We start from the raw sequence: 24,598 nt of genomic DNA, 5'->3' as shown, positions 1-24,598 counted from the left end.
ATGGTACAACATCACCAGGCAACATCGCCAGGCCTTATCGACCGAATTCAAAACAACCATCTTGACGCTCGAAGAGAAGATTGATCGCATTCGGACCACACACATAAAATTGCCTCGCTCGAATCGAGTACCAATGATCTAGACGAACGGGTGCGGGCGTTGGAAACGACTTGCGCCACAATGGCTGAGTGTAATGCGAAATTACAAGATAAAGTTGTGGACCTTGAGTCACGCAGCCGCCGAAACAACATTCGTATTGTGGGCTTACCGGAATCACTCGAAGGGCCACGTCCTTCAGTTTTCTTCGCGCAGGTCCTCGCAGACATTCTGGGAGAAGAAATCTTACCCTCTCTGCCGGAGATTGACCGGGCACACAGAGCTCTTGTTAGTAAACCAGCGACCGGGAAGAAACCGAGGCCAGTTATCATTCGGCTCCACCGCTACCGTCAAAAAGAGTTGATTGTCCGAGAGGCTCGAGCCAAAAGAGGCAAACTGGTTTACCAAGGCAACCCGGTCGCCATCTACGAGGATTACACGCCTGAAGTGGCTACTGAACGCGCTAAATACCGGTCCGTTATGGCAGAACTATATAACCTTGGATATAAACCAACTTTGTTTTTCCCCGCACGGCTCTCAATCTGGACCAAAGACGGAGGTAAGAAGATGTTATCTTCAGTGACGGAGGCCGAGATCTTTGTTGCAGCTGCCCGCTCCTCGGATCATGTGCCATAACTGTCCAACAGTCAACCAGCCGGCGGGGTTAATTGCTGTTCTCAGTTTTCTAGCGGTTAAATTGATGCAAGTTACAGAAACTATTTCCAATGTTTCTACTTTGTGCTGAAAGCGGGGTTATTTTTGCCTTTTTTATTTTTATTTTATTTTTTTCTTCTTTTTTCCCTCCCTTTTCAGTCACACCAGAGAGTCGGAAATTATAGTAGTTTTTCTATCCGCTCAATGCCGTCTATAGTAACTGTTTGGTTGGCTTGACATGATTATTGCATCGATTATTTTGTTGATTTAACGTATTTAGGTATGCATACCTGAATGTACTAGAGGCTACATTGTTATTAAGTTGGCTTCTATCTATCTATCTTCAAACTTTTTCTTTCTTTCTATCTATCTTCTTTCTTTCTTTCTTTCTTTCTTTCTTTCTTTCTTTCTTTCTTTCTTTCTATCTTCAAACTTTTTCTATCTTTCTATCTCATCTTTCTTTCTTTCTAACTAATCTTTCTTACTAACTAACTTATCTATCTTTCTTTCTAACTAATCTATCTATCTTTCTAACTAACTTATCTATCTATCTTTCTTTCTTTTTAACTAATCTATCTATCTTTCTAACTAACTTATCTATCTTTCTTTCTAACTAATCTATCTTTCTAACTAACTTATCTATCTTTCTTTCTAACTAATCTATCTCTTTTTTATAACTAACTTATCTGTCTTTCTTTCTTTCTTTCTAACTAATCTATCTTTCTAACTAACTTATCTATCTTTCTTTCTAACTAATCTATCTCTTTTTTATAACTAACTTATCTGTCTTTCTTTCTTTCTTTCTAACTAATCTATCTTTCTAACTTATCTATCTATCTTTCTTTCTTTCTTTCTAATTAATCTATCTATCTTTCTAACTAACTTATCTATCTTTCTTTCTTACTAATCTATCTATCTTTCTAACTAACTAACTTATCTATCTTTCTTTATTTCTTACTAATCTATCTTTCTAACTAACTTATCTATCTTTCTTTCTAACTAATCTATCTTTCTAACTAACTTATCTATCTTTCTTTCTAACTAATCTATCTCTTTTTTATAACTAACTTATCTGTCTTTCTTTCTTTCTTTCTAACTAATCTATCTTTCTAACTTATCTATCTATCTTTCTTTCTTTCTTTCTAATTAATCTATCTATCTTTCTAACTAACTTATCTATCTTTCTTTCTTACTAATCTATCTATCTTTCTAACTAACTAACTTATCTATCTTTCTTTATTTCTTACTAATCTATCTTTCTAACTAACTTATCTATCTTTCTTTCTAACTAATCTATCTTTCTAACTAACTTATCTATCTTTCTTTCTAACTAATCTATCTCTTTTTTATAACTAACTTATCTGTCTTTCTTTCTTTCTTTCTAACTAATCTATCTTTCTAACTAATCTATCTTTCTTTCTTTCTTTCTTTCTAATTAATCTATCTATCTTTCTAACTAACTTATCTATCTTTCTTACTAATCTATCTATCTTTCTAACTAACTAACTTATCTATCTTTCTTTATTTCTTACTAATCTATCTTTCTAACTAACTTATCTATCTTTCTTTCTAACTAATCTATCTTTCTAACTAACTTATCTATCTTTCTTTCTAACTAATCTATCTCTTTTTTATAACTAACTTATCTGTCTTTCTTTCTTTCTTTCTAACTAATCTATCTTTCTAACTTATCTATCTATCTTTCTTTCTTTCTAATTAATCTATCTATCTTTCTAACTAACTTATCTATCTTTCTTTCTTACTAATCTATCTATCTTTCTAACTAACTAACTTATCTATCTTTCTTTATTTCTTACTAATCTATCTTTCTAACTAACTTATCTATCTTTCTTTCTAACTAATCTATCTTTCTAACTAACTTATCTATCTTTCTTTCTAACTAATCTATCTCTTTTTTATAACTAACTTATCTGTCTTTCTTTCTTTCTTTCTAACTAATCTATCTTTCTAACTAATCTATCTTTCTTTCTTTCTTTCTTTCTAATTAATCTATCTATCTTTCTAACTAACTTATCTATCTTTCTTACTAATCTATCTATCTTTCTAACTAACTAACTTATCTATCTTTCTTTCTTACTAATCTATCTATCTTTCTAACTAACTAACTTATCTATCTTTCTTTATTTCTTACTAATCTATCTTTCTAACTAATCTATCTCTTTTTTATAACTAACTTATCTGTCTTTCTTTCTTTCTAACTAATCTATCTTTCTAACTAATCTATCTATCTTTCTTTCTTTCTTTCTTTCTAATTAATCTATCTATCTTTCTAACTAACTTATCTATCTTTCTTACTAATCTATCTATCTTTCTAACTAACTAACTTATCTATCTTTCTTTCTTACTAATCTATCTATCTTTCTAACTAACTAACTTATCTATCTTTCTTTATTTCTTACTAATCTATCTATCTTTCTAACTAACTTATCTATCTTTCTTTCTAACTAATCTATCTTTCTAACTAACTTATCTATCTTTCTTTCTAACTAATCTATCTCTTTTTTATAACTAACTTATCTGTCTTTCTTTCTTTCTTTCTAACTAATCTATCTTTCTAACTTATCTATCTATCTTTCTTTCTTTCTTTCTAATTAATCTATCTATCTTTCTAACTAACTTATCTATCTTTCTTTCTTACTAATCTATCTATCTTTCTAACTAACTAACTTATCTATCTTTCTTTATTTCTTACTAATCTATCTTTCTAACTAACTTATCTATCTTTCTTTCTAACTAATCTATCTTTCTAACTAACTTATCTATCTTTCTTTCTAACTAATCTATCTTTCTAACTAACTTATCTATCTTTCTTTCAAACTAATCTATCTCTTTTTTATAACTAACTTATCTGTCTTTCTTTCTTTCTTTCTAACTAATCTATCTTTCTAACTAATCTATCTTTCTTTCTTTCTTTCTTTCTAATTAATCTATCTATCTTTCTAACTAACTTATCTATCTTTCTTTCTTACTAATCTATCTATCTTTCTAACTAACTAACTTATCTATCTTTCTTTATTTCTTACTAATCTATCTTTCTAACTAACTTATCTATCTTTCTTTCTAACTAATCTATCTTTCTAACTAACTTATCTATCTTTCTTTCTAACTAATCTATCTCTTTTTTATAACTAACTTATCTATCTTTCTTACTAATCTATCTATCTTTCTAACTAACTAACTTATCTTTCTTTCTTTCTTTCTTTCTTTCTTTCTTTCTAACTAATCTTTCTTTCTTTCTTTCTAACTAATCTTTCTTTCTTGCTTGCTTTCTTGCTTTCTAACTAATCTTTCTTTCTTGCTTTCTAACTAATCTTTCTTTCTAATCTATCAAACTAATCTTTCTTTTTAACTTATCTTTCTTTCTAACTAATCTTTCTAATCTATCAAACTAATCTTTCTTTTTAACTTATCTTTCTTTCTTTCTAACTAATCTATCTTTTTCTTTCTAACTAATCTTTCTTTTTCTTTCTAACTAATCTTTTTTCTTTTTTCTAACTAATCTTTCTTGCTTGCTTGCTTGCTTTCTTTCTAACTAATCTTTCTTTCTAATCTATCTTTCTAACTAATCTTTTCTTTTTCTTTCTTTCTAACTAATCTTTCTTTCTAATCTATCTTTAACTAATCTTTCTTTTTAACTTATCTTTCTTTTTTCTAACTAATCTATCTTTCTCTTTCTTTCTAATTTTTTTTCTTTCTTTCTAACTGATATTTCTTTCTTTCTAATATTTCTTTCTTTCTAACTAATCTTTCTTTCTTTTTCTTTCTGACTAATCTTTTTTCTTTCTAACTATTCTTTCTTTCTAACTAATTTATCAATCAAAATTTAAACTACTTTACACTTCAAACTACTTAAAACTTCTAACTACTTTTAACTTCTTCAAACTCTCTGGTCCGGCTTTCTCAAGCCAACTTAAAGTTTGTCTCAACAAACTTTTTTTCTAGTTATTTCTGCCATTGTTTTGTTCGACTGTTTTCAGGTTAAACTATATCATTTTACAATTATAGGGCCAACTCTTATATGTGCATATGCATGCAGAGACTAGGCATTTATTTATCTAGACATTTATTTATCCTAAGGTTTCATTTTTCTTCGTACTGTTGTATTGCAAAATCACATGGGTTGCCTCATAGCTGGCAACTTCACCTTAAAAACTATTACTATTATTATTTATTATTATTTTTATTGTGTACTGTGTATTGTGTATATGTATACAATTATTTTTACTCAACTTATTTTTATTTATTTATTTATTTTTGTTTGTTGAGGCTCTTCCCTTTTGTACTTTTATGCTATAAAAAGTTGTTTTAAACTTCAAGTTCAAGTTTTATAGGGCTTACTGTTGGAACGGGAATGAGATCCAGAAGGATAGAAGCATTAGCGGAAGTCGAGACTAAGTGCTCAGGCAAGTTAATTGTTAAAGGTGGGTGGGGGGTGGTTAGTTGTGGGGTGGGGGGATGTTGGCTATATTGGTCTCCTTTACCTTTTTTCTTTTCCTTTTTTTTTTTTCTCTTCTTTTTTTCTCTTTTTTTCTCTTCTTTTTTTCTCTATATGTGGATCCAGAATGCTTTCGGCCAGTTCAATGCGATCCTGTTTCGTTAAACTCACAGAATGGTTAATACCATAATGTTAAGTGATGGAAACCTGCACTTAGTGTCATGGAACACCAAGGGGATGAACAGTGCCGTCAAAGCTAGTAAGATTTTAGCGCATTTACGGGATCTCAAGGCAGATATTATGTTTCTTCAAGAAACTCACCTACGAACGGTAGATATACTGCGTATCAAGAGATCATGGATGGGTCACCTGTTTCATTCCAAATTCTCTCAGAGAGCTCGCGGGGCTGCTATCATTATCCATAAAAGAGTTATGTTTGAACACACTGATACTATTATAGATCCAAATGGCCGTTTTGTTATGGTCTCGGGCAAACTCCAAAACATACCAGTAATTTTAGCTTCCATTTATGCCCCCAACTGGGACAATGATGAGTTTTTCGTTAAGTTTTTTTCAAGCTTACCCAAAGTAGATTAACATCATATAATTATTGGAGGGGATTTTAACTTGGTTCAAGACGTATCCATGGACAGGTCTTCCTCTAAACAGTCTACTCTAACAAAATCAGCTAACGTGGTGCTAAACAACGCCTCTCAACTGGGACTCTCTGACCCTTGGAGGTTTAAAACCCTCAAGGCAAGGCTTTTTCATTCTTTTCTCATGTTCACCATACATTTTCTAGAATTGAATTCTTTTTGGTAGATAATAAATTGTTACACTGTATTTCCACGTGCACTTATCACGCATTAGTGGTCTCTGATCATGCCCCAGTATCTATTGACGTAACTTTGCCAACTAACAGACCGTCGCCCCCACCCTGGAGATTCACCTCCTCCGGGCTATCAGATAGCGCATTCAAAGATTTCCTTTCCTCGCATATTAAGTTTTACTTCGAACTCAATCAGACTCCAGATGTTAGCAGTCACACCTTGTGGGAGGCTTTCAAAGCATTCAGATCGCCAACAGGTGAATTAGTTACGGAACCAGCTGAAATTAACCTGGTTTTCTCAGACTATTATGCTAGACTGTACACTTCAGAAAGCCCTCCCAATAATACTACAAATTTAGATCTTCTCAACTCGCTTGAATATCCCACAATTGATGAAAACACTGCTAAGAATCTAGGCAACCCAATTACAGAATTAGAGATACAGGTAGCAATTAATTCCATGAAACCGGGAAAATCTCCTGGCCCTGATGGCTTTACAGTTGAGTTTTATAAAGCTTTTGCTCCCCTTTTAGTTCCTACTTTAGCATTGCTTTTCAATGACTCTTTTAAGGTGGGCTGCCTTCCTCCTTTATCCGAGGCCTCGATTTCTTTGCTCCTTAAAAAGGATAAAGATCCTATTTCTTGCGGTAATTATAGACCAATATCACTTCTGAACATAGATTTAAAAATTCTGGCTAAAGTTTTATGTTCTCGCCTTGAACGTGTATTACCATGTTTAATTTTTCATGACCAGACAGGCTTCACCCCAGGAAGACACTCTTTTTTTTTAACACTAGAAGGCTTCTCAACATTCTCTTTTCCCGCCCATCTGACTTACCCGAAATTATTGTGTCTCTGGATGCTGAGAAGGCCTTCGACAGGGTGGAATTCGGGTTATTTGTTTTTTATTTTGGAAAAGTTTGGGTTTGATTCTAATTTTATCTCCTGGATCCGACTTCTTTACTCCTCCCCTATGGCATCTGTTCATACTAATGGCATACGATCACCCTATTTCTCGCTTCAGCGTGGGACGCGACAGGGAATGCCCCCTTTCTCCCTTAATTTTTAATCTAGCCATAGAACCTTTAGCTATCTGGCTCCATAGCCACAATGGCTTTGAGGGAATTTCTCGTCATGGTTTAGTTCACAAGCTCTCTCTTTATGCTGACGACCTTTTATTATATGTCTCAAACCCTGCTGCCTCCCTACCCCCAGTTTTTTTGGTTAACTCTGAAGCTAAAAAACTTCCACAATCACTCTTACCCTTCAAGATTGCGCCTGATGGTTTCAAATACCTGGGGGTCCTCTTTACGAATTCATATAATAATCTATTTGCAAAAAATGTTCAACCGCTTGTGGACAAATCAAAACTTTATGTGTAGGTGGGCCTCTCTACCTCTATCCCTTGTAGGTCGAATTAACTTGGTCAAAATGCTTATTCTACCCAAATTTATGTACCTCTTTCAACACTTACCTATTTGTATTAGGAAATCTTTCTTTACTGGCTTTGACAGTATTTTGCGGTCATTTCTATGGGGGAATAAACCTGCTCGCCTTAAGAAATCAATTCTCCAACTTCCTAAAGCTAAAGGAGGCCTTGCAACCACAGGCATTTAATCTCAGTCATTTATAATTTAATAAATTCTATTAATTCTGACACTAATGCCACTCTTAAAGATACCTGGGAGCAAGACCTCGGTGTTACTTTTACAGAGGACCTATGGAATAGCATCTTGAACCAGGTACATACCTCTTCCATATGTGCAAGGCATGGCATAATTCAATGTAAAATACTATTCCGAGCGCACTTAACCAATGCCAAATTGGCAAAAATCTTTCCAGACAAAGAGTGCTGCCTGCAACCGTTGTAAACTTTCTCCTGCCGACCATCTACACATGTTTTGGACTTGTCCGCAGCTGGTGTCCTTTTGGTCTAATGTATTTCAGACGCTTAAAAAAGCTATCAACACTAATATTGGCCCTGATCCAATTATATCCCTATTTGGGGTTTCCCCTATGCCTGATTTGGTTGCCCGAGATCGTAAAGTCATTGCTTTTACTACAATTTTGGCCAGACGGGCCATCCTTCTTAAGTGGAGGCATGCTTCCCCTCCGACGCATGACAGGTGGATACAGGACATTTTTCACTGTATTGGACTTTAAGATATGAAAAGTTAAGATATTCACTCTCTGGTTCACTTACATCCTTTTACAAGACTTGGAATCCCTTTTTAAATTACATTAAGGGTTTACCTTGTGCATCTGCAACTGGCAATGGTACATAATTTTCACTTATTAGGAGGATCTTTGTAGGGGATTTATTTACTTATTTATTTTTTGTTACCTTTATTTTTTTTATTATTATTATTATTTTATTATTATTATTTTATTTTTATTTTTTTCTGAGCTATTGGATGGTGGGGGGGGAGATCATGTAAGGGGTTAATAATGGACAATATCTTACTTAATACTGTTTATGATGTTTTATTCTGTACTGTCGTTGAAAACCAATAAAAAAGATTTGGAGTAAATAATTTTTGGGGATTATTTTAATGGGTATGTGCAGTTTGTTGTAGAACAAAACATCAAAGTATCGTCAAGTTATGTTTACCACTGGTTTTATTTTACTCATAAATTGGAAAAACTCCATAGGAAAATCTTGAAGGAACCACTGGCGAATTAGTCTTCTGGGTTCTGACATCATCTCTACACCACTCTATTGTATTTGTGTCCTTTTATTTGAGTATTTACTTTACTTATTCAACCCTCTATGAACACTGAAACTCGAGTCGCCATTGGCTGGTACATTTTATTTTATTTTACTCGCTAGACTTTTTACATGGAATGCAAGAACAATGCAAATGAAAAATTAGCTTCATCTATCATTGTTTTGCTGTTTTATCGCTGTTTGCTATATAGGCTATAAACAGTTTACACGGATTTAAAAAAATGGCGGGTGCCAGGGTTTCACATGTATTTGTCCAATCAATGTACACTTATGTCACTGGTAGTTCCTATATGCCTTTATCACATTTCCTCGTTCAAAAAGCAGAAGCTTTAAATAATAACGTAAAAGAACGTCCTCTGTAGCCTGTATCAATGGCTGTGCCCATAGCACAGGATTGTTGTGATTTATGTATGTAGAATTCAGCACAGATACTTCTAAAGAAACCAACCTCAGTTTACCATCAGTGGATCAGTTTATCATTAATTGAGTATTGTGAAACAAAGAAAGAAAGGCGTCATAATATTGCAGCCATACTGTATGTGTATGCAATACTCTAGAGTCTGTTTACCTTTACAGATCTATAAGAACACAATACAAACAACATATCACACTAAAGAGCATTAGAATTAGACAAAACTAAAAAAAAAAATTAATTACGACTGAAGTATTTTGGGGGATTAAATTAAAGGTTTAGGGAAAACTTTTTACATTTTTTCCATGCACTCATTTTACAATGCCAGAAATTAGATCAAATTGAAGTTACATTTCCAGCCCATGCAAAATTATACAAAAATAACTGATTTGAATGTAAAAGAGTCATATCCTCTGTGTTTGAGTGCAATGATTGAATAGAATTATACTGTAGACAAAAATGGGTGGTAATATAATGTAAAAATAAACAAAATAACATTAAAAATAAAATTGAATCAGATTATTCCTCTGGCAGTAACTTGAGTTTTGTGCTGCAAAATCTCGTGACTGGCAACACGGGCAGCGCTGACAATCTCGTCTCTCAGATAATGTTACACGATAAAATAAAATATGACATGCATTGTAGGGTAGGATGTAAGTCTAAATTAACAGTTTTACATATTGACGTTTATTGTTAAGTTCAACTTAATTAGTTTAATTTTCTTCTTAAAACTGGTGTCCGTCCATTGACGATAATGCAGGTGGAAATTCATTTACGCTACTAATCAGAGGTGGATTTGACAACACGTGGACTGTGATAAAGGCCTATTATGTTGGGTTAAACCCTACTTTGCAGTAGGAGCTACTTTAGTCCGTTTAGTCCTTTAGGCGTTCATATATCTAAAATCGTTCCTAGTTCCTGCGGTGCGAACATACCAAAAAGCGGGTGCATCTGCCAACAGTTATAGGAACTATGAAAATGTTCTTCCGGTGCAAAAACCACTATTTTTGAGCCCTGCATTTCGATATAGCACATCAATTCTCTTTACGTGGAATGTGTGAAGCCTGGTTTATACTCGCCGCATCAGTATGAGCGCGAAGGTATATACGATTATATTGTCATATTGGTCAACCTTACATTTAATGTGTATGAATATAATGACATGGCACAGAGGCAGATTTTTGCCCCAGTGCTCATCATTCATACTACTACTACTACTACTACTACTACTACTACTACTACTACTACTACTACTACTACTAGCAGCAGTAGTAGTAAAATAGATTATCCTCACAGGGAATACAAACACTGAATTATATGCAAACCTGCAAAAATTAAGTATAACTATCCCCAGACTCTATGCAAACCCTGAAAACAGCTTCACATGCAGAAAAAAGCCTCCGGACACACTTGGAAAACAATGACATTGGGTCTTTTTCACTAAGCATGCGTACGCACAAATTTGTGCCTGAAATCTGCATACAAACGTTTTCACGAATAAATCATGATTCACCAAAAAAGTTTGTAAAAAAAGTAGGAACAACTGAAGCAACACATATCAAAAAGCACTTTCTCTGTGCAGCCTTATAATCATGTTAAGAAGTTATATTTCATCTTAAAATGACTATAATTATATGGTTATATTATTAATAAATAATACAATCTAATTTCATCTGGAATATATTTTATCATATACAGTGGAAGTTGCGTTAAAGCTTCAGCTGTGAGGTTTCTCTGAATAACGCAGATATACGTGTATGTATAGCTGGCTAATGAAAGCTCTGTAATCTGGGTCTGTGTTTGTTCTGGATTGGTTTGTTTTGTTTAAAAAAAATAAATAAATAAAAAAATCTCTATTTCCCATTTATCCCTTATGGAGGTCAAATCAAAAAGCTCCAAAAAGACCTCCAAAAAGACCCAAGGTGAGGGGTATTAAAGGTTGACTTGCCTTCAACAGTACAATGGTAGACAGCTTAACAATCTACAGGAATTCAATTTACAAGCAAATTGTCATACTGCCATGTTTTAGCCTTCTAGTCTTTCTCGTACATTCTCAGAATATGTTCACAAATGCATGAGAATGTCTAAAAAGCAACTTGTCTCTTTATCTGGTTCTATTCATTCTGTACTGTATTAATAAAAATGAGTATTGTTACACCGTGTCCTAACCAGACCCAGCTCGACGCCACGACGCAATAAAAGGTCTCTTTTCCATGTTCATTTAGTGCCCCCAACTTTGTTGCCTAAAAGCAACAATGGATAATTGACCTCAGATTGAAATTAAACAAATGTAAACAAGAATGTTCTAACTGTGAACAAACAAGTGTATTCTATGACAAAGATTCTTTTAGTAACTCAGTATTTTAGTAACTATGTATTTTTAATAATGTTTAAATGGTGTCATATTTGTGAATTGGATTATGTACTTATCCATTTCCTTGTGAGTGCCGTCAAGATTAAGCTCTGGTGCCGTGCATTTGCCGCAAGAGCCCGCCCACACGCTGTTCTTATTGACTTTGGGTTTTTATTGATTTTGTCGCATCTCAGTCTCGTCGCCTCTGGTGTGGACAGACAGATTGTTTGTCACTGGAATCTTATCGCGTCTGGTTAGGACACGGTGTTAGTCTTTTATTTTAGTGTTGACTTATTTAAAGAACCATTTGAGATCCTTAGTAAAGACTGGTATAAAGTCCACCTTTGGTTAGTCTTTTCAAGCTCTTTATATAATAATGTTTGTTTTGTTTCTCCGCTCACACTGCCTTTCTTTGAAAAAACTAAAATAGCATGACGGTTTGATTGAATGTGTCATGCAGGTACCAGTCACTATCCTCTTGCCACATCATTTTCGCATTCTTTTCCCTTCTGTTCACAAAAACATATTTTGTTCAGATCCTGGAAATTAGAACCAAAGTCTTTGTGTTATGTAGTTCTGCTGCCATTACATATGCATTTGTACCTTTTGTCAACAGTGACCCAGTTCGGAGCTAGACTGTGTTTACACATCACAAACCCAGAAGCAAAATAGTCCACTAGAAGTAAAGTGTAGCAGCTGCTTTAGGAATCTCTCATCAGTGGTGTTTGGTAATGCAAGCATCACTATTGCTCATACCTAGGGTTAGGGATTTGAATAAACAATTCAGGTGTGCTGTTTTTTTCTAAGTGAAAGTCCTATTGAAGAAACAGATTTTTTTTAAGTGAGGAGGAAACGTAATGATCTACATTTGTATGCGTCTCATGTTTTTGTCAACTTCCAACATTTTCTTACATCATTGATGACTCATCGTTGTCTTATAATTATTTCTGAAAATGCGTATCCTTAAATTGGTCCCCTCTCCAAAAGCTAACTTACAATTTTTATGTCATTGTCAGAACCAAAGTGACAGTATTTATCAGTTACATGGAGATCAAATCGAAAAAAGATTTTTCAAAATGTGTTTATTTCTTAGGTGGGTGTTCACGGCATTAGGATAGAATTTTTTAATGAAAAAGGATCAAAGCGCACCGCCACCTACCTGCCAGAGGTTGCGAAGGAGCAAGGTGAGAAAAAAGTACACTTGCCTGAGTTTTATCTGCATTCAGTTACAATATAACAGCAGAAACAAGATGAAGAATAGGCCAAAAGGTAACACTCAATCAGTATGAAAAAAACAGGATTGAATTTGTTCTCTCTCCATAGGATGGGACCACATTCAGACCATAGATTCCTTACTTCGAAAGGGAGGTTACAAAGCTACCATCACAAATGACTTCAGGAAGACTATTAAATTGACCAGGTGAGAGAATTACCTTTTCTAAACAATTTTTGATCACTATACAATACAAGGCTATTTTAGTTTAGTTTAGAATATTTTAGTTCTTGTGCCCAATGGTACTAGTCTCTTAAGGGCATTTTTCACAGGATGTCATAGGCAGCAGATTTAGAAGGTTTTTATTTTTCATTTGTATTTTCTTGTTTAGTAATTCTGAACGGATCTGTTTCTTTTGAACCGTCTTTTGGCATCTCCATGTGGTCCTGTTTGGTATTGCTTGACTAGTTGATTATATATAAGCTTTAAACAATTGTAACATTTATTTTTTGCTGTTGCACTGTATACATGCATTATGAAGTATGAAGATTAGTTTGAATTGATTGAACAGATTGAATTTAGGATTTTATTCACTTATTTACATTCATCAACTCACACATCAGTTGTTGTTCGCTTGACATGCGAGAACCAATGATGTTCATTGTCATGTCAGTGACGTTTGAGCTTCCAAAAGAGGTTTGTTTTTCGCGTCAAGCAGGTTTGGTTGTGCTTGTTTATGTTAGCTGATCAATGTTTATATGTGAATAAAAGTGTAAATTCAATCTGTTCATCATATAAAAGCAATGAGTCTCTTCAGAAAATTTGGACTGCTCAGTTCATATGGATTTAGTTTTACTTAATGAACTTTTAGCGTGTCAGTTGCGTAGCTGTCTATGGAAGGATTTGGAGCTCTCAGATTTCATAAAAAGATCTTCATTTGTGTTCCGAAGATGAACGAAAGTCTTACAAGTTTAAAACGACTTGAGGGTGAGTAATTAATGAAAGAATTTACATTTTTTGGCTGAACTATCCCTTTAAAGTATATCATACAAAAAAATTGTAGTCACTTTTCATTCAATTTGAGGTTCTCTTAAATTGTCAAGTGTGGTTTCAAATGAGACCAGGATTATGCCTGTAGACTGAAGGGTTCATGAAATGCAGCCATTTCATTTTGGGTATGTTATTTTCAGCTTGTGTTCTTGCTGGTCAAGGGGTTAAAGAAGCGTGTCTCTTTGAAGACTTCAATGCTATAATTGGGCTATGATAGTAATGTCTTTGCTTATAAATATTACGTGGAACTCTTTTGGAAAACTTTTATTACGGTTTTACTATTACAACTGGCAAGATTAACTAATCGTGAAAAATGTTGGCTGTAGCAGTAAGTTTAGATCTACTCCTATTGCACTGCTGAGCATTGTAGCCATCTCGACTTCTGCACTCTCACAAATACTTTCATAATAACTAACAAAGTGCAAACACTATTTAAATAAGATATTCATTGTGCAGTTTGGACAGTGTCGATTATAACAAGTTTTGGTGACGGTGCGGAATCATTCACTGATAAACTTGACAGCTCCTGTAAATACAAAGGGAGTTCCCTTTCGAAAGGGAACTCGCACTGCGTCGATGACGCTATGGGGAACGCCTTCCACGTGAACCGTTGTCTGAAAAGCTATCCAATCACGGCAATTGAAATTGACCGGCGACAGCCTATGACGTCACTACTAGTGCGACCTGGAAGTATAAAAGGGGCGCCTAGAGAACATGTCTTTTTTGTCTTCAGGGACTGTTTTGTCTGATTTGATATCACCTGAAAAGGGTAAGAAACAATTATGGCAAGTGATAAGCGTTTCAAGAAGTGTGTGGATCTGTGTCTCAGGTATCTGACACCAGATGACACACACACCTTGTGCATTTACTGTTTGGGCGAAGAGCACGCACGATCAGTTCTTGAAAGACCTGATTGTGTCTGGCCCTCTTCTTGAAGGAAGAGGAACAGGCATCTGTGCCCAGTGGTTCGGGTCCCGCTTGTGCTGAGGCACAGTGGAGACTTGGATCATGGGGTTCCCAGATGAGCTCGCTGATGAGTTTGAGAGAGGTGTTTCTCTCTCAAGACCGTCATAAGCTTGCGAGGGTGAGTTGCTGGAAGAGAATGTGTTATCTCTTACATCCTCTGATCCAGCAGCAAGTGCTCTGCTGGCACCCAGCCCAAGAGAGCAGGAGATGTCTGATGAGGGTGAAGAAGAGGTACTACCTGAATCCTCACAGCCTCCCTGCTCCGCGTATGATGAGCTCTTGGGTGTTATGGAGTGCGCTTCTGCGCATGGTTCCTTTCTGGCCATAATTCCCCAGCTCCTGTGAGCCTTCCATTCCTGCCTGATCTGCATACTGAGATCAAGAAGGCATGGAAGAACCCATATTTTGCACGCATCCATCGCCAACAGTGAGCAAATTATGCTTATGTTGAGGGAATGTGTGAACATGGGTATGTGTCAATGCCCCCAATCGACGAGACATTCGCAAACTATCTCGCTGTTGGAGAGGCTTCGGCACTGAAAGCTCCGGTCCTGCCTTCCAAAACACTCAAGATGATATCTCACTTGAATGGCAGGGCATACGCGGCAGCAGGTCAGGCTGGGGCTGCTTTACACACGATGTATGTTACAGGCATACCAAGACGACCTGCTGAAGGATTTGGATCAGGTTCAGGGTCTCTCCCCTGACGCAGTGGGCGAACTGCGCCGCACCTCAGATCTGGCTCTTGGGGCCACCAGACAAACCACTGCCTCGATTGGAAGGTCGATGGTGGCCATGGAGAGACATCTGTGGCTGAACCTGGCTGACATCGGGGAGAAAGAAAAGGGTTTTCTCCTCGATGCCCTGGTTTCGCCATCTGAACTTTTTGGTGCCTCCGTTGGGATGGTGATGGAAAAGTTCAGAGAGGCGAAGGCGCGCTCGACTGTATTAAAATCATGCATTCCACTGCGGTCTGAATCCACGCCCAGACAGCCAGAGGGTCCTGGCCCCTCCCGGTGCGAGGATCGGAGACAGGGCCAGAGGTTCAGCGTCACCTCTCAAGGAAGAAGAGGGATCTGAGGGAGGTGATCCAGCACAGGTGCTCCAGCGTCAGTGAAGGATCCCTTTCCTCTGAGGGTGAATAACTACCACCCTCTTCTCTCTTCTTCCTCACCCCCAATTTTCTTTACCCCAGGCACTTCTTACATCAGGCTTGAGGCCTGGACCGATGATGATATTTTCCCATTAAAACGGAATCTGGCTTGGTAGTGAGCGCGCCCTTTCTAGCCTTTGGGTTTGTAGGCCTTAATTCTGAGAATAAAGTTTAGGTAGGTCTTTATTATAAGGTTGTTAAACTTAAGACCTCTGTTCCTTGTTTAGAAAGTATTAAGTGGTATGTTTGATAGGATATGTAAAAATAGGAATTAGGGCCCTGAAGTTCCCTTTTTTATAGGTAGGATTGCATACCTTGTCATAGGCCGCCTCTTGTGTTAGTCATCAGGTTTATGTAGTAGGTGGTGCCAATCTTGGTCACCCAGTGGTATACAGGTTGGCTTCATCTCATAGAGAAATCTCTAGTAAGGCCACCATGAACGGGAGCTTCAAACAGATTCTGTTCGGCCTCCCAAATTTGATTACCGCGATTGGATAGCTTTTCAGACACCGGTTCACGTGGAATACGTTCCCCATAAAGTCTTCGATGCAGTGTCTCTTCCCTGTTCTCAGGGAATAGAGGTTGCAGTTGTAACCTAGACACTTTCTTTGCTTGCTTTCTGCTGAAATTTAATCACAGTTTAAATAACAGGTAATTTTCGTGCTACTGTGGGGAAAAAAAAAGTAAAGTTGACGGCTTGATTTACCGAAGCATAAGTGCAATTCCAGTGTTATGGATGTGACATTAGCAGTCAAAACTTGGTTTAAATTCTCATAGAATATTCATTACCAGTATATTTAACCATCTGTTTATATATTCCTAAACAACAACTCTGATGTAGAACATCAGAAAAATATCAGTCTATAAACATGTTTTATATTTTAGATGAGGGGAAAGTTTTTGGGAGACAACATATTTTGTAGATTTGTCTGTAAATTAAAATACACAAACCAGAAGCAACGGTATCCACTGAATGGAGAAGGTTTGGCTCTCCACAGAACATCAAATATATTTCATTTAAATTTTCGGTTTCACAATTCGGACAAAATCTTGTTTTTATGACATTTATTTAAAACATTAAATAAGATTCAAAACAGGTTAAGTAAAAATATGCTGGATAAATAATATTGTACAAATATAAGGAAGTCAAAGTTTTTATTTTCAAATAGCCACTCAGATATATAAATATTATTATATCGAATATTATTTGAGTAGAAGATTTGAATTTTGTTTTTCAGCCATTTTGACAGCACGATATGGTTTACGAGAACGAGATATTTTAAGAAAAATAGTTTTTTATTTGACTGAAAGTCACAAAAAGGTGTAATCAGTCAATTATTTTGACGATTAATCGGATATTCTTTGTGGATATAAAAGTAGACCTAAGTGAACAATAGCCTTTAAAATCACTTAAAGTACATATATAATAACAATGAGGCAATACTAATTGGTTTAAATAAAGGATCAAAAGCAAGTAATCATATGGTTTTATTGAACAACACAGTTAAAATACATAATGTAATCATATTCAACGTATTCAACTCGTATTCAACATATACAATTATGTATTATAACAAACGCCTGCAGAGAGCACCAATGGCCCGATTGTTGTTGTTACTTTACAGAATGATCAAATCCTTGTTTAATATTGGCCAAACAACATTTAATTTAAATGTCCACTTATTTCTTTTAAGATTGAAAATGCTACAGCCACTGTAATTTCTTGAACAAGAACATGTGGACATCAAAACATGCAAACTCTAAAGGGTTTAAACTTTTATTTTGAAATCGCGATGAACAGTTCACATATTTAGAAACATATTGATGTATTCTCCTGTGTTGGTGTAGGTTTATTGACAAAAGCTACAGTACACCGGTGCCAATACGCTCACCACACACCAGCTATAGGTGGAAAGGAGAGAGAGTGATGGAGCCAATTGAGTAGATGGGGATTATTTAGAAGCCATAATTGAGCCAGGGCCAATGGAGTGAATTTGGCCTGGACACTGGGGTTAAACTCCTACTCTTTTATGAGAAGGGACAAGGGAATTTTAATGACCACTGAGAGTCAGGACCTCAGTTAAATGTCTTATCCTTATCCATTCTTGAGTCAGTGGCAGCCCATAGAACCATTTGCGGGAAAATTATGAGATTTGGCGCACAGATAGAGGACAGTCTCTACATTAATGTGCAATGTCTACATAAGCAAATAATTGAACACAAAATATTAATTTGATATTTTATTACCTCAAGATGACTCGCAGTACCCGCTTGAGCTTTGTATGTGTGTATATGTAACTACAGTAGTAAACATGACAAAACATTCGGTCCTAAGACAAGAACGGGTATTGTTCAAAATTCATGTATAACTTTGATGAAAGGTTTTGATCCACTTCAAATGTTGACTACTGTAGTTCACACTCTCTCACTCTTATTTCACTTCAGAATTCTAGATCTAAAAGAACTGTAGATAAAATAGCAAACAAAAGTTACTGACTGACTCTCCTGAATAATGGCAGAAAAAAATCTAAAATGGCAGAAGCTGGAAAAAAAAAAGAATATTGGAGAAGCGGGAGGTATAGAAAATGTTCCAGAGGAACTGCTGGCTAATGCTAATAAAGCTAGCATAGAAGCAATGGTGCCGACATTATTGAAGCAATAGTGAAATTGAGTGGCTCCTTTGACAGAAGTTTGATGTCCTTTCATCTACTTTATCAGTTGAACGAATCACTCGCTAATATTTCCACTAGTGGTTGACCGATATATATCACCCGATATTGGCATTTTTTAAAATATCGGCATTGGTTGATCCGTTTTTATCTAACATTTCATCAAATTTTCAGTAAAGGAAATTAACTGTTGCTTTGCAGACTTCAAGATGAAGTCTATGAATGGAAGTGTGAAACAAACCAAGAGGCAATAGAAGAATTATTTTCTGATTTAGACCTCCCCATTCAGTAATAATCTTGTACCAAATGATCCTGTACCAATGATCCAGCGCTTGATTAAAAGTGCAACAGCACATAGTCAATTTCCACCAACAATATACAGAGTATAGTATTCATTCCAAAACCTGGGCGAGATGAGCTGCAAATGTCTTCCTATCGTCCATTTTCTCTTATGCCAATTGAATCTAAGATTAAAGGTGAAATAGACTGAAAATTACATTTGTTCAATTATTCATCAGACTGGTTTTAAGCCCAATAGGCATATATATTTTAATTTGTGATGGCTGTTTAACAATTTATAACAAGAAAAATTTAAAGGCACGTGCAATTTCACTAGATTGCCCTTTTGCACAAATTGATTTATTTCTGCCGAACACAATGTCCAAACTTAGAATGTCCTTACTATATCTATATGCATGCATGCATACATACTGTACATGCATACATGCGGCTATATTTATAATGGGTTTGTAAGTATTGTTTTAAGTTAAAAGTTTTAAATCTGAAATGTTCTGTAATGGTTAATGAATTATAAATTAAAAAAAATCTCATAATTTGCATAATTTCAATTATACTGTAATGTTGAATGGTTATATTTACACCCACAAATTGAAAAACAAAATTAATTTAATAGATGCATGAGTGATTGGTATCTGTGATAATGGCCTTCATTCATAGTCCGTAGTAAAAATGCCACTAAACAAATATTTTTAAATATCAACAATTGTCTTTGTTTCTAGTTTAATTTGGAGACTTATTGTAATTACAAATTGTAATGTTTGGTGTGATTAAATGCAGAAATCTGTGTGATTTTGTTTTTTAATAATGTGTTTTAATAGAATAATTTTATTGGTAAAATTCTCATTTAATAAAGTATTTTTTTGTTTTGGTGCTTGACTTGTTGTTCTCATTCAGTTTTATTGCATGGAATAGAGAACCTTGGCGAAAAATGTGAAATTTCTCCTTTTGTGTTCCACAGAGGAAAGTTTAATGTTTGAAACATGAAGGTGATTGATTACGTCATTTTTACAGTCATCTACAGGCCTGTGTTGTGAGCAGTATTTTGACAGTCTTCCACGGTTCTGATGCTTACCCCTTTTTCACCATTGTTTTAGGTACCGTAGTGAAAAGATGACAATGAGCTACGCAGAATACATCGCCCATCGCCAGCATCATCACTACCAGAATGGCATCGGGCACCCTCTCCCTCCATACAACCATTATTCCTGACAGCGAGCCGCATGACCAGTCACTGGACCTCTCTGCGGACATCTTCCCCGGAGAGCCCGCCTCCTCGTGGTCTAGCTATCTGTACTACTGTACCATTTTATGATGATAGTTTCCGTTGCCATGTCCACAGTCAGATGGAGGCATGGCAGCGGGTGCAAATAAGAATTAGGTGATTATAAAGCGAAAAATTCATTTTGTCATTTTTATTATTTGTATTAATTTAGTTTTTGCAGCATATATATCGACCCCTTCCTTTTTTCTTTTTTTTTTTCTTTTTTTTTTTTAACAAATAAACAAGTACTAAATTTTTTTGTTGTTTCAACAAATTTCCTAATCAGGTTTCTTAGTCTGTGGATGGAAATAAGTCATATTAAATGATGGGCTAGTTTTGAAGATAGTATAATTTTGCTCAGATTTTATCTATGCTAAGCTTTAATGACTTGCTTTATTTGGCACACCCCCCCCCCACCCCACCCAGGCAACCACAGGGTTTAAGGGATGTCATTTCCTCTCTGTGTTATTCCTCTAACTTTCCTTTGTGAGGGGTGATTTTCTGTTTTCCTTTTTTTTGTCAATTTTGTTGTGGGTTGTAGGGTTATGCAGTGTGGCTGAGTTAGGCAACGAAGAACTAGTTAAGTCTTGTTCGTTTTTTTTTCCTGTTGACTCAAACTCATCAGATAATTGAAACCACTATATTAAATTTGCTGTTGGGGATACCAGAATATTTACCATAATGCAAAGGCCTGTTGCTCTTAGCATTATTGGTGCTGAATTGAATTAAGTTTGTCGAACAGTCAGTTAGCCCTTTTTTTTGTGTAGATTTGCTACTCTTAGGGAAAAAAGCATATTAATCTGTTAGTAATCCATCTCTTATTTAATTTCTCGTGTTGACGTTTTGTATTAGTGTTTGTTAGTGTTGTTCGTGAGTATAAGTCTGTATTCAGAATAAGGGAGTAAATTAATGAGTCAGAGACTAAAGTGAGTTAAGGTCAACTGGGCTCACAACTGACCTCATGGCCAAAAAGCTGTCTGAATTTTTGTTTTGCTCCTATTTTGTCACACAGAGAGGAAAACCTTCTGAGAGACCAAGGTCAAATGACAGGGACAAGCTAAAAAAAGCCATACTTTTTTTCTTTTTTTTAATGCAGGCTGTGGCAGGGTGGTTGCTCTAAATGGCTATTTTAAATTCATTTTCTCCTGGCATGGGAAATGCTTCAGAAAGCTCTTTTTTGCTTTGTTTTCAATGATCTGGTCTTATGGATGAATATGATCATTTCTGTCTCGCATAGCAACAATGTTTACATCTCCATACAAAAGCCTCTATATTTACAGTTGCTGTAATTGAGAAGATCATAGAGTAGATACAGTTGCTATTGTGGCTTTTTAATCCCCTCGATATCTTGAACTGAAGTTTGCTTGATTAATGTTGTCGGATCTGCCACTTCACACCAGGAAATTAATTTATATACAATGGTTATAACTGTCTCCATAGTTTTCTCACTGACAATTTGTGTCACTGACAATGTTAGGTCTATTCTGAAAAGACCATGTCTAAGTGTTTCTTTTTTTTAAATCACGTGTCATCTTATCTGTAGATGCAGTGAATTAGCTTTTCGAGGTTTCAGTTTTTAGATTGACTCTGAAAGGAAAAATGGGTGAGGTTCTTTTGAAAATCGCAAAACTATTTCCTGTCATTTGTTTTCATATGCAAAATGTTAAGGGCTTTTGGGGTTCCATCCACAGTCATTATTCAGTTCACTATAACCTAAAAAACAAAACAAAAAAACAAAACGACCTGATTTCAGTTGTGTTGCCTTAAAAATGGTTAAGATGTGGACCAGCAAATGTTGCCCAGATTGCTCAACTAGTGTAAGACGGGTTATTTTGGCCAGCATCACAACAGGAAGGTTTTGACCAGTGACTTCAGCAATTGTGCGTGAAGTTTTTTGAGCAAAGATGTCTGTTTGCCAAACCGTAAAGTGTTTATTACTTTTTTTCTTTTTTCATTGAGGCCCTCCACTGCCCAGTTATGACCTTTTAAAAATAATAATAATTTGCTTATCTAAATCCTACCTACCAATAAGACACATTTGTGGTGTCTCACTGTCTCAGTCTTTAAAAACCCTTTAAATATCTCTACTTTACTGCCTCAGTTTTGAACCCAGTTATTGGTTTATAGTTGGACAATCCAGGCCTCATTTTTGGTCCATTAAAACAGCACAAACTGAACTGAACTTTTTTTTTTCTGCTGCAAAACCAAGTCTTTGCATTTGAGAAAATTTGATGTATACAAATTTGCAATGCATTTGTTGCATGAATTGGAGGCCTCCTGTTAAACATGGCATGCTTGTTTCACTGCTATATAGATATGAGAAAACAGACTATATAAAATGGTGCTATTGGACCTCATGTTGGGGGTGGTCGCAGCAAATGTGACTGGTCATGCGGACTCATTGATCATATCAGACTTTTTATTATCCTCAAAATATGCAGATCTGTTTTACAGGTGTTTTTTTCCTACCAGTGTAACAAAATCTCCTGCAGGTTTGAAAGGACAAGTAGTGACGAGTCTAACCCCATCTTTCCCTCATGGCCTGGGGGATTCGGGCATATGCTTATATCATCTGTTATAGAAGTGCACATTTACGCAATACACAATTACCCTGGAAATTCACTCTCTGTATGTTCGCGTTCATTTACATTGCCATTTTGAACTGCGGCTGGATTAACTGGCTGAACGCTGTTGCCGAAATATGGCCAAAGCGATGATGGTCAATGTGCTGTTTACTTTGCTAACAATGTTTGTTCAAATATCATTGGTTCATTTTGTTGTGGTGATGAAAGACATTTGTTTCTTTCATAGAACTATATGTATATGTCTATACATTAAGTTTTAAGCAAGGTTTTGAAAAATTGATCTAATTGTGAAACGACTAGGAATCACAAAATACTTTAAGCTCTACTTGCAGTGTAGTTTGAACATGTACTTTGGGGACATAACTTTAGCAATCTCTGGCACATTTGAACACTGTAGAAACTCTCAGCACCTGTCCTACAGTTACATTGCTCAAAGAGGAGTTAAAAATGTGCTTGTCGTGGCCCTTTTTTTTTTTTTTTACATTCTCATTACACTCTCCTTCATTTTCTGTAACTTTTAACACAACTGGGACTAGTGTTTGGTAAGTATAGCTAATGCTAATTTTAGGCATAAATGTTGGGTTGTAACACCTTCATACGAGCTTTACGTTTACTGTTAAAACCATAGTCATTTGGAAGTTAGGCTCATGTTACCTTTGTGTGTTCAACCGAACCAAAGATGCCTCCAGCCATGTCCAAATGCTGCTCTACAGACCTGCCTTCTTGTCCTTCCAAAAACCTTCCCTGCAAGAGAAATGTCTTTTTGTTTTTGTGTATTTACTTTTTTCTTTTGTACAATTTCTAATATTGTTTTAGGTTTTTAGCTACCTAAGTTCAATGAATTTTCATTGTAGCTGTTTTTGAAACCTTGCACGGTGTCTACGACCGTAATACTAGGTTGCACTTTTTTATTTTGTTTTCATCATTGTTATTATTATCTATTTTTGTAAAGAAAGAAAACCCCATAGCGTGCCTCTTAGATTTATGGGTTTCTTAATGTGTTTTTTTCCCTAAGACCAGCAGTTATACTTTATACAAAAGATGAGCTAATCCTTATTTTTAAATGCCATTTAAAAGGAGAAAAAAAAAAAGAAGCCTTTTTTCTTTACTCTGGAACCAGTAGCTGCACTGGCATACAATCGCACTGGTAGATATGGGTGGGGGCGGGGGGGACACTACTATATATAATAATAATAATGATGATGATGATAAAAATACATGTAAGAACTACAATAAACTTGTTTGAAAACTTTTTTTGTAAAAAAAAAAAAAAGTTAAAAAAGTAAACGACGACTGTTTTTGTACATCAAGTTAATTCTTTTCAGAAAAAATTTTGGACCTAGTTTCTAATTATTTTAGTGGTTTTCTATGTTCTGGAACTTTGAGAAGATGAGTTTTGAACGTGCCCTTCGATGATTGACATCTTGCAGTGTTGTCATTCCGGGCACTGGGGTTGCCTGGTGTAGCCCTCATGCCCACCACTGGTTTATTTCTGTTTTGAGTTTGGATTCTCTCTTGCTTTACGAACTTTAAATTTTTGAAGTAAAGACTTGGTGAAAAAAATAAATAAAATAAAAAATAGAAACAAACAACAACAAAAAAAATTATCCTGTAGAACTAGATCCTTTACCCCATTGAATTGCTGTTAGAGTGATGAGACTTGAAATGGGCATTTATTATGAATATGGTAGTATGGCTCCAAAAAAAAAAGACAAAAATGACAAAATCAACAAAAAAAAAATGTGTTGGGGGAGGGTGGAAAATAGATGGGTTAGATGTGGGTATGTGAGCTATGGCTGTGGCAATGATAATGTAGTTTTAAAGCATTATTGTTATTACCTTTTAAATCATTTATCCAATAAAAAAAATCTGA

At 35.5% G+C, this 24,598-nt stretch overlaps 1 protein-coding gene across 1 annotated transcript in view; it reads left to right on the top strand.

The window, feature by feature from the left end:
- Positions 1-24,492, top strand: part of ammecr1 (AMMECR nuclear protein 1) — a 64,146-nt gene extending 39,654 nt beyond the window's left edge. Inside the window, exons 4-6 of the mRNA XM_084136681.1 lie at positions 12,622-12,712; positions 12,852-12,948; positions 19,974-24,492. Of these exons, the coding sequence (XP_083992807.1) occupies positions 12,622-12,712; positions 12,852-12,948; positions 19,974-20,088 (303 nt within the window). The 3' untranslated portion in view covers positions 20,089-24,492. The remainder of the gene's footprint in view (positions 1-12,621; positions 12,713-12,851; positions 12,949-19,973) is intronic.
- Positions 24,493-24,598: the final 106 nt, after the last annotated feature.

The sequence above is a fragment of the Abramis brama genome (assembly GCF_963993115.1).
Source record: "Abramis brama genome assembly, chromosome: 15".
Taxonomy (NCBI): domain Eukaryota; kingdom Metazoa; phylum Chordata; class Actinopteri; order Cypriniformes; family Leuciscidae; genus Abramis; species Abramis brama.
Note: the sequence above shows the minus strand (reverse complement) of the source record. Positions and strands in the feature narration are given on the sequence as shown.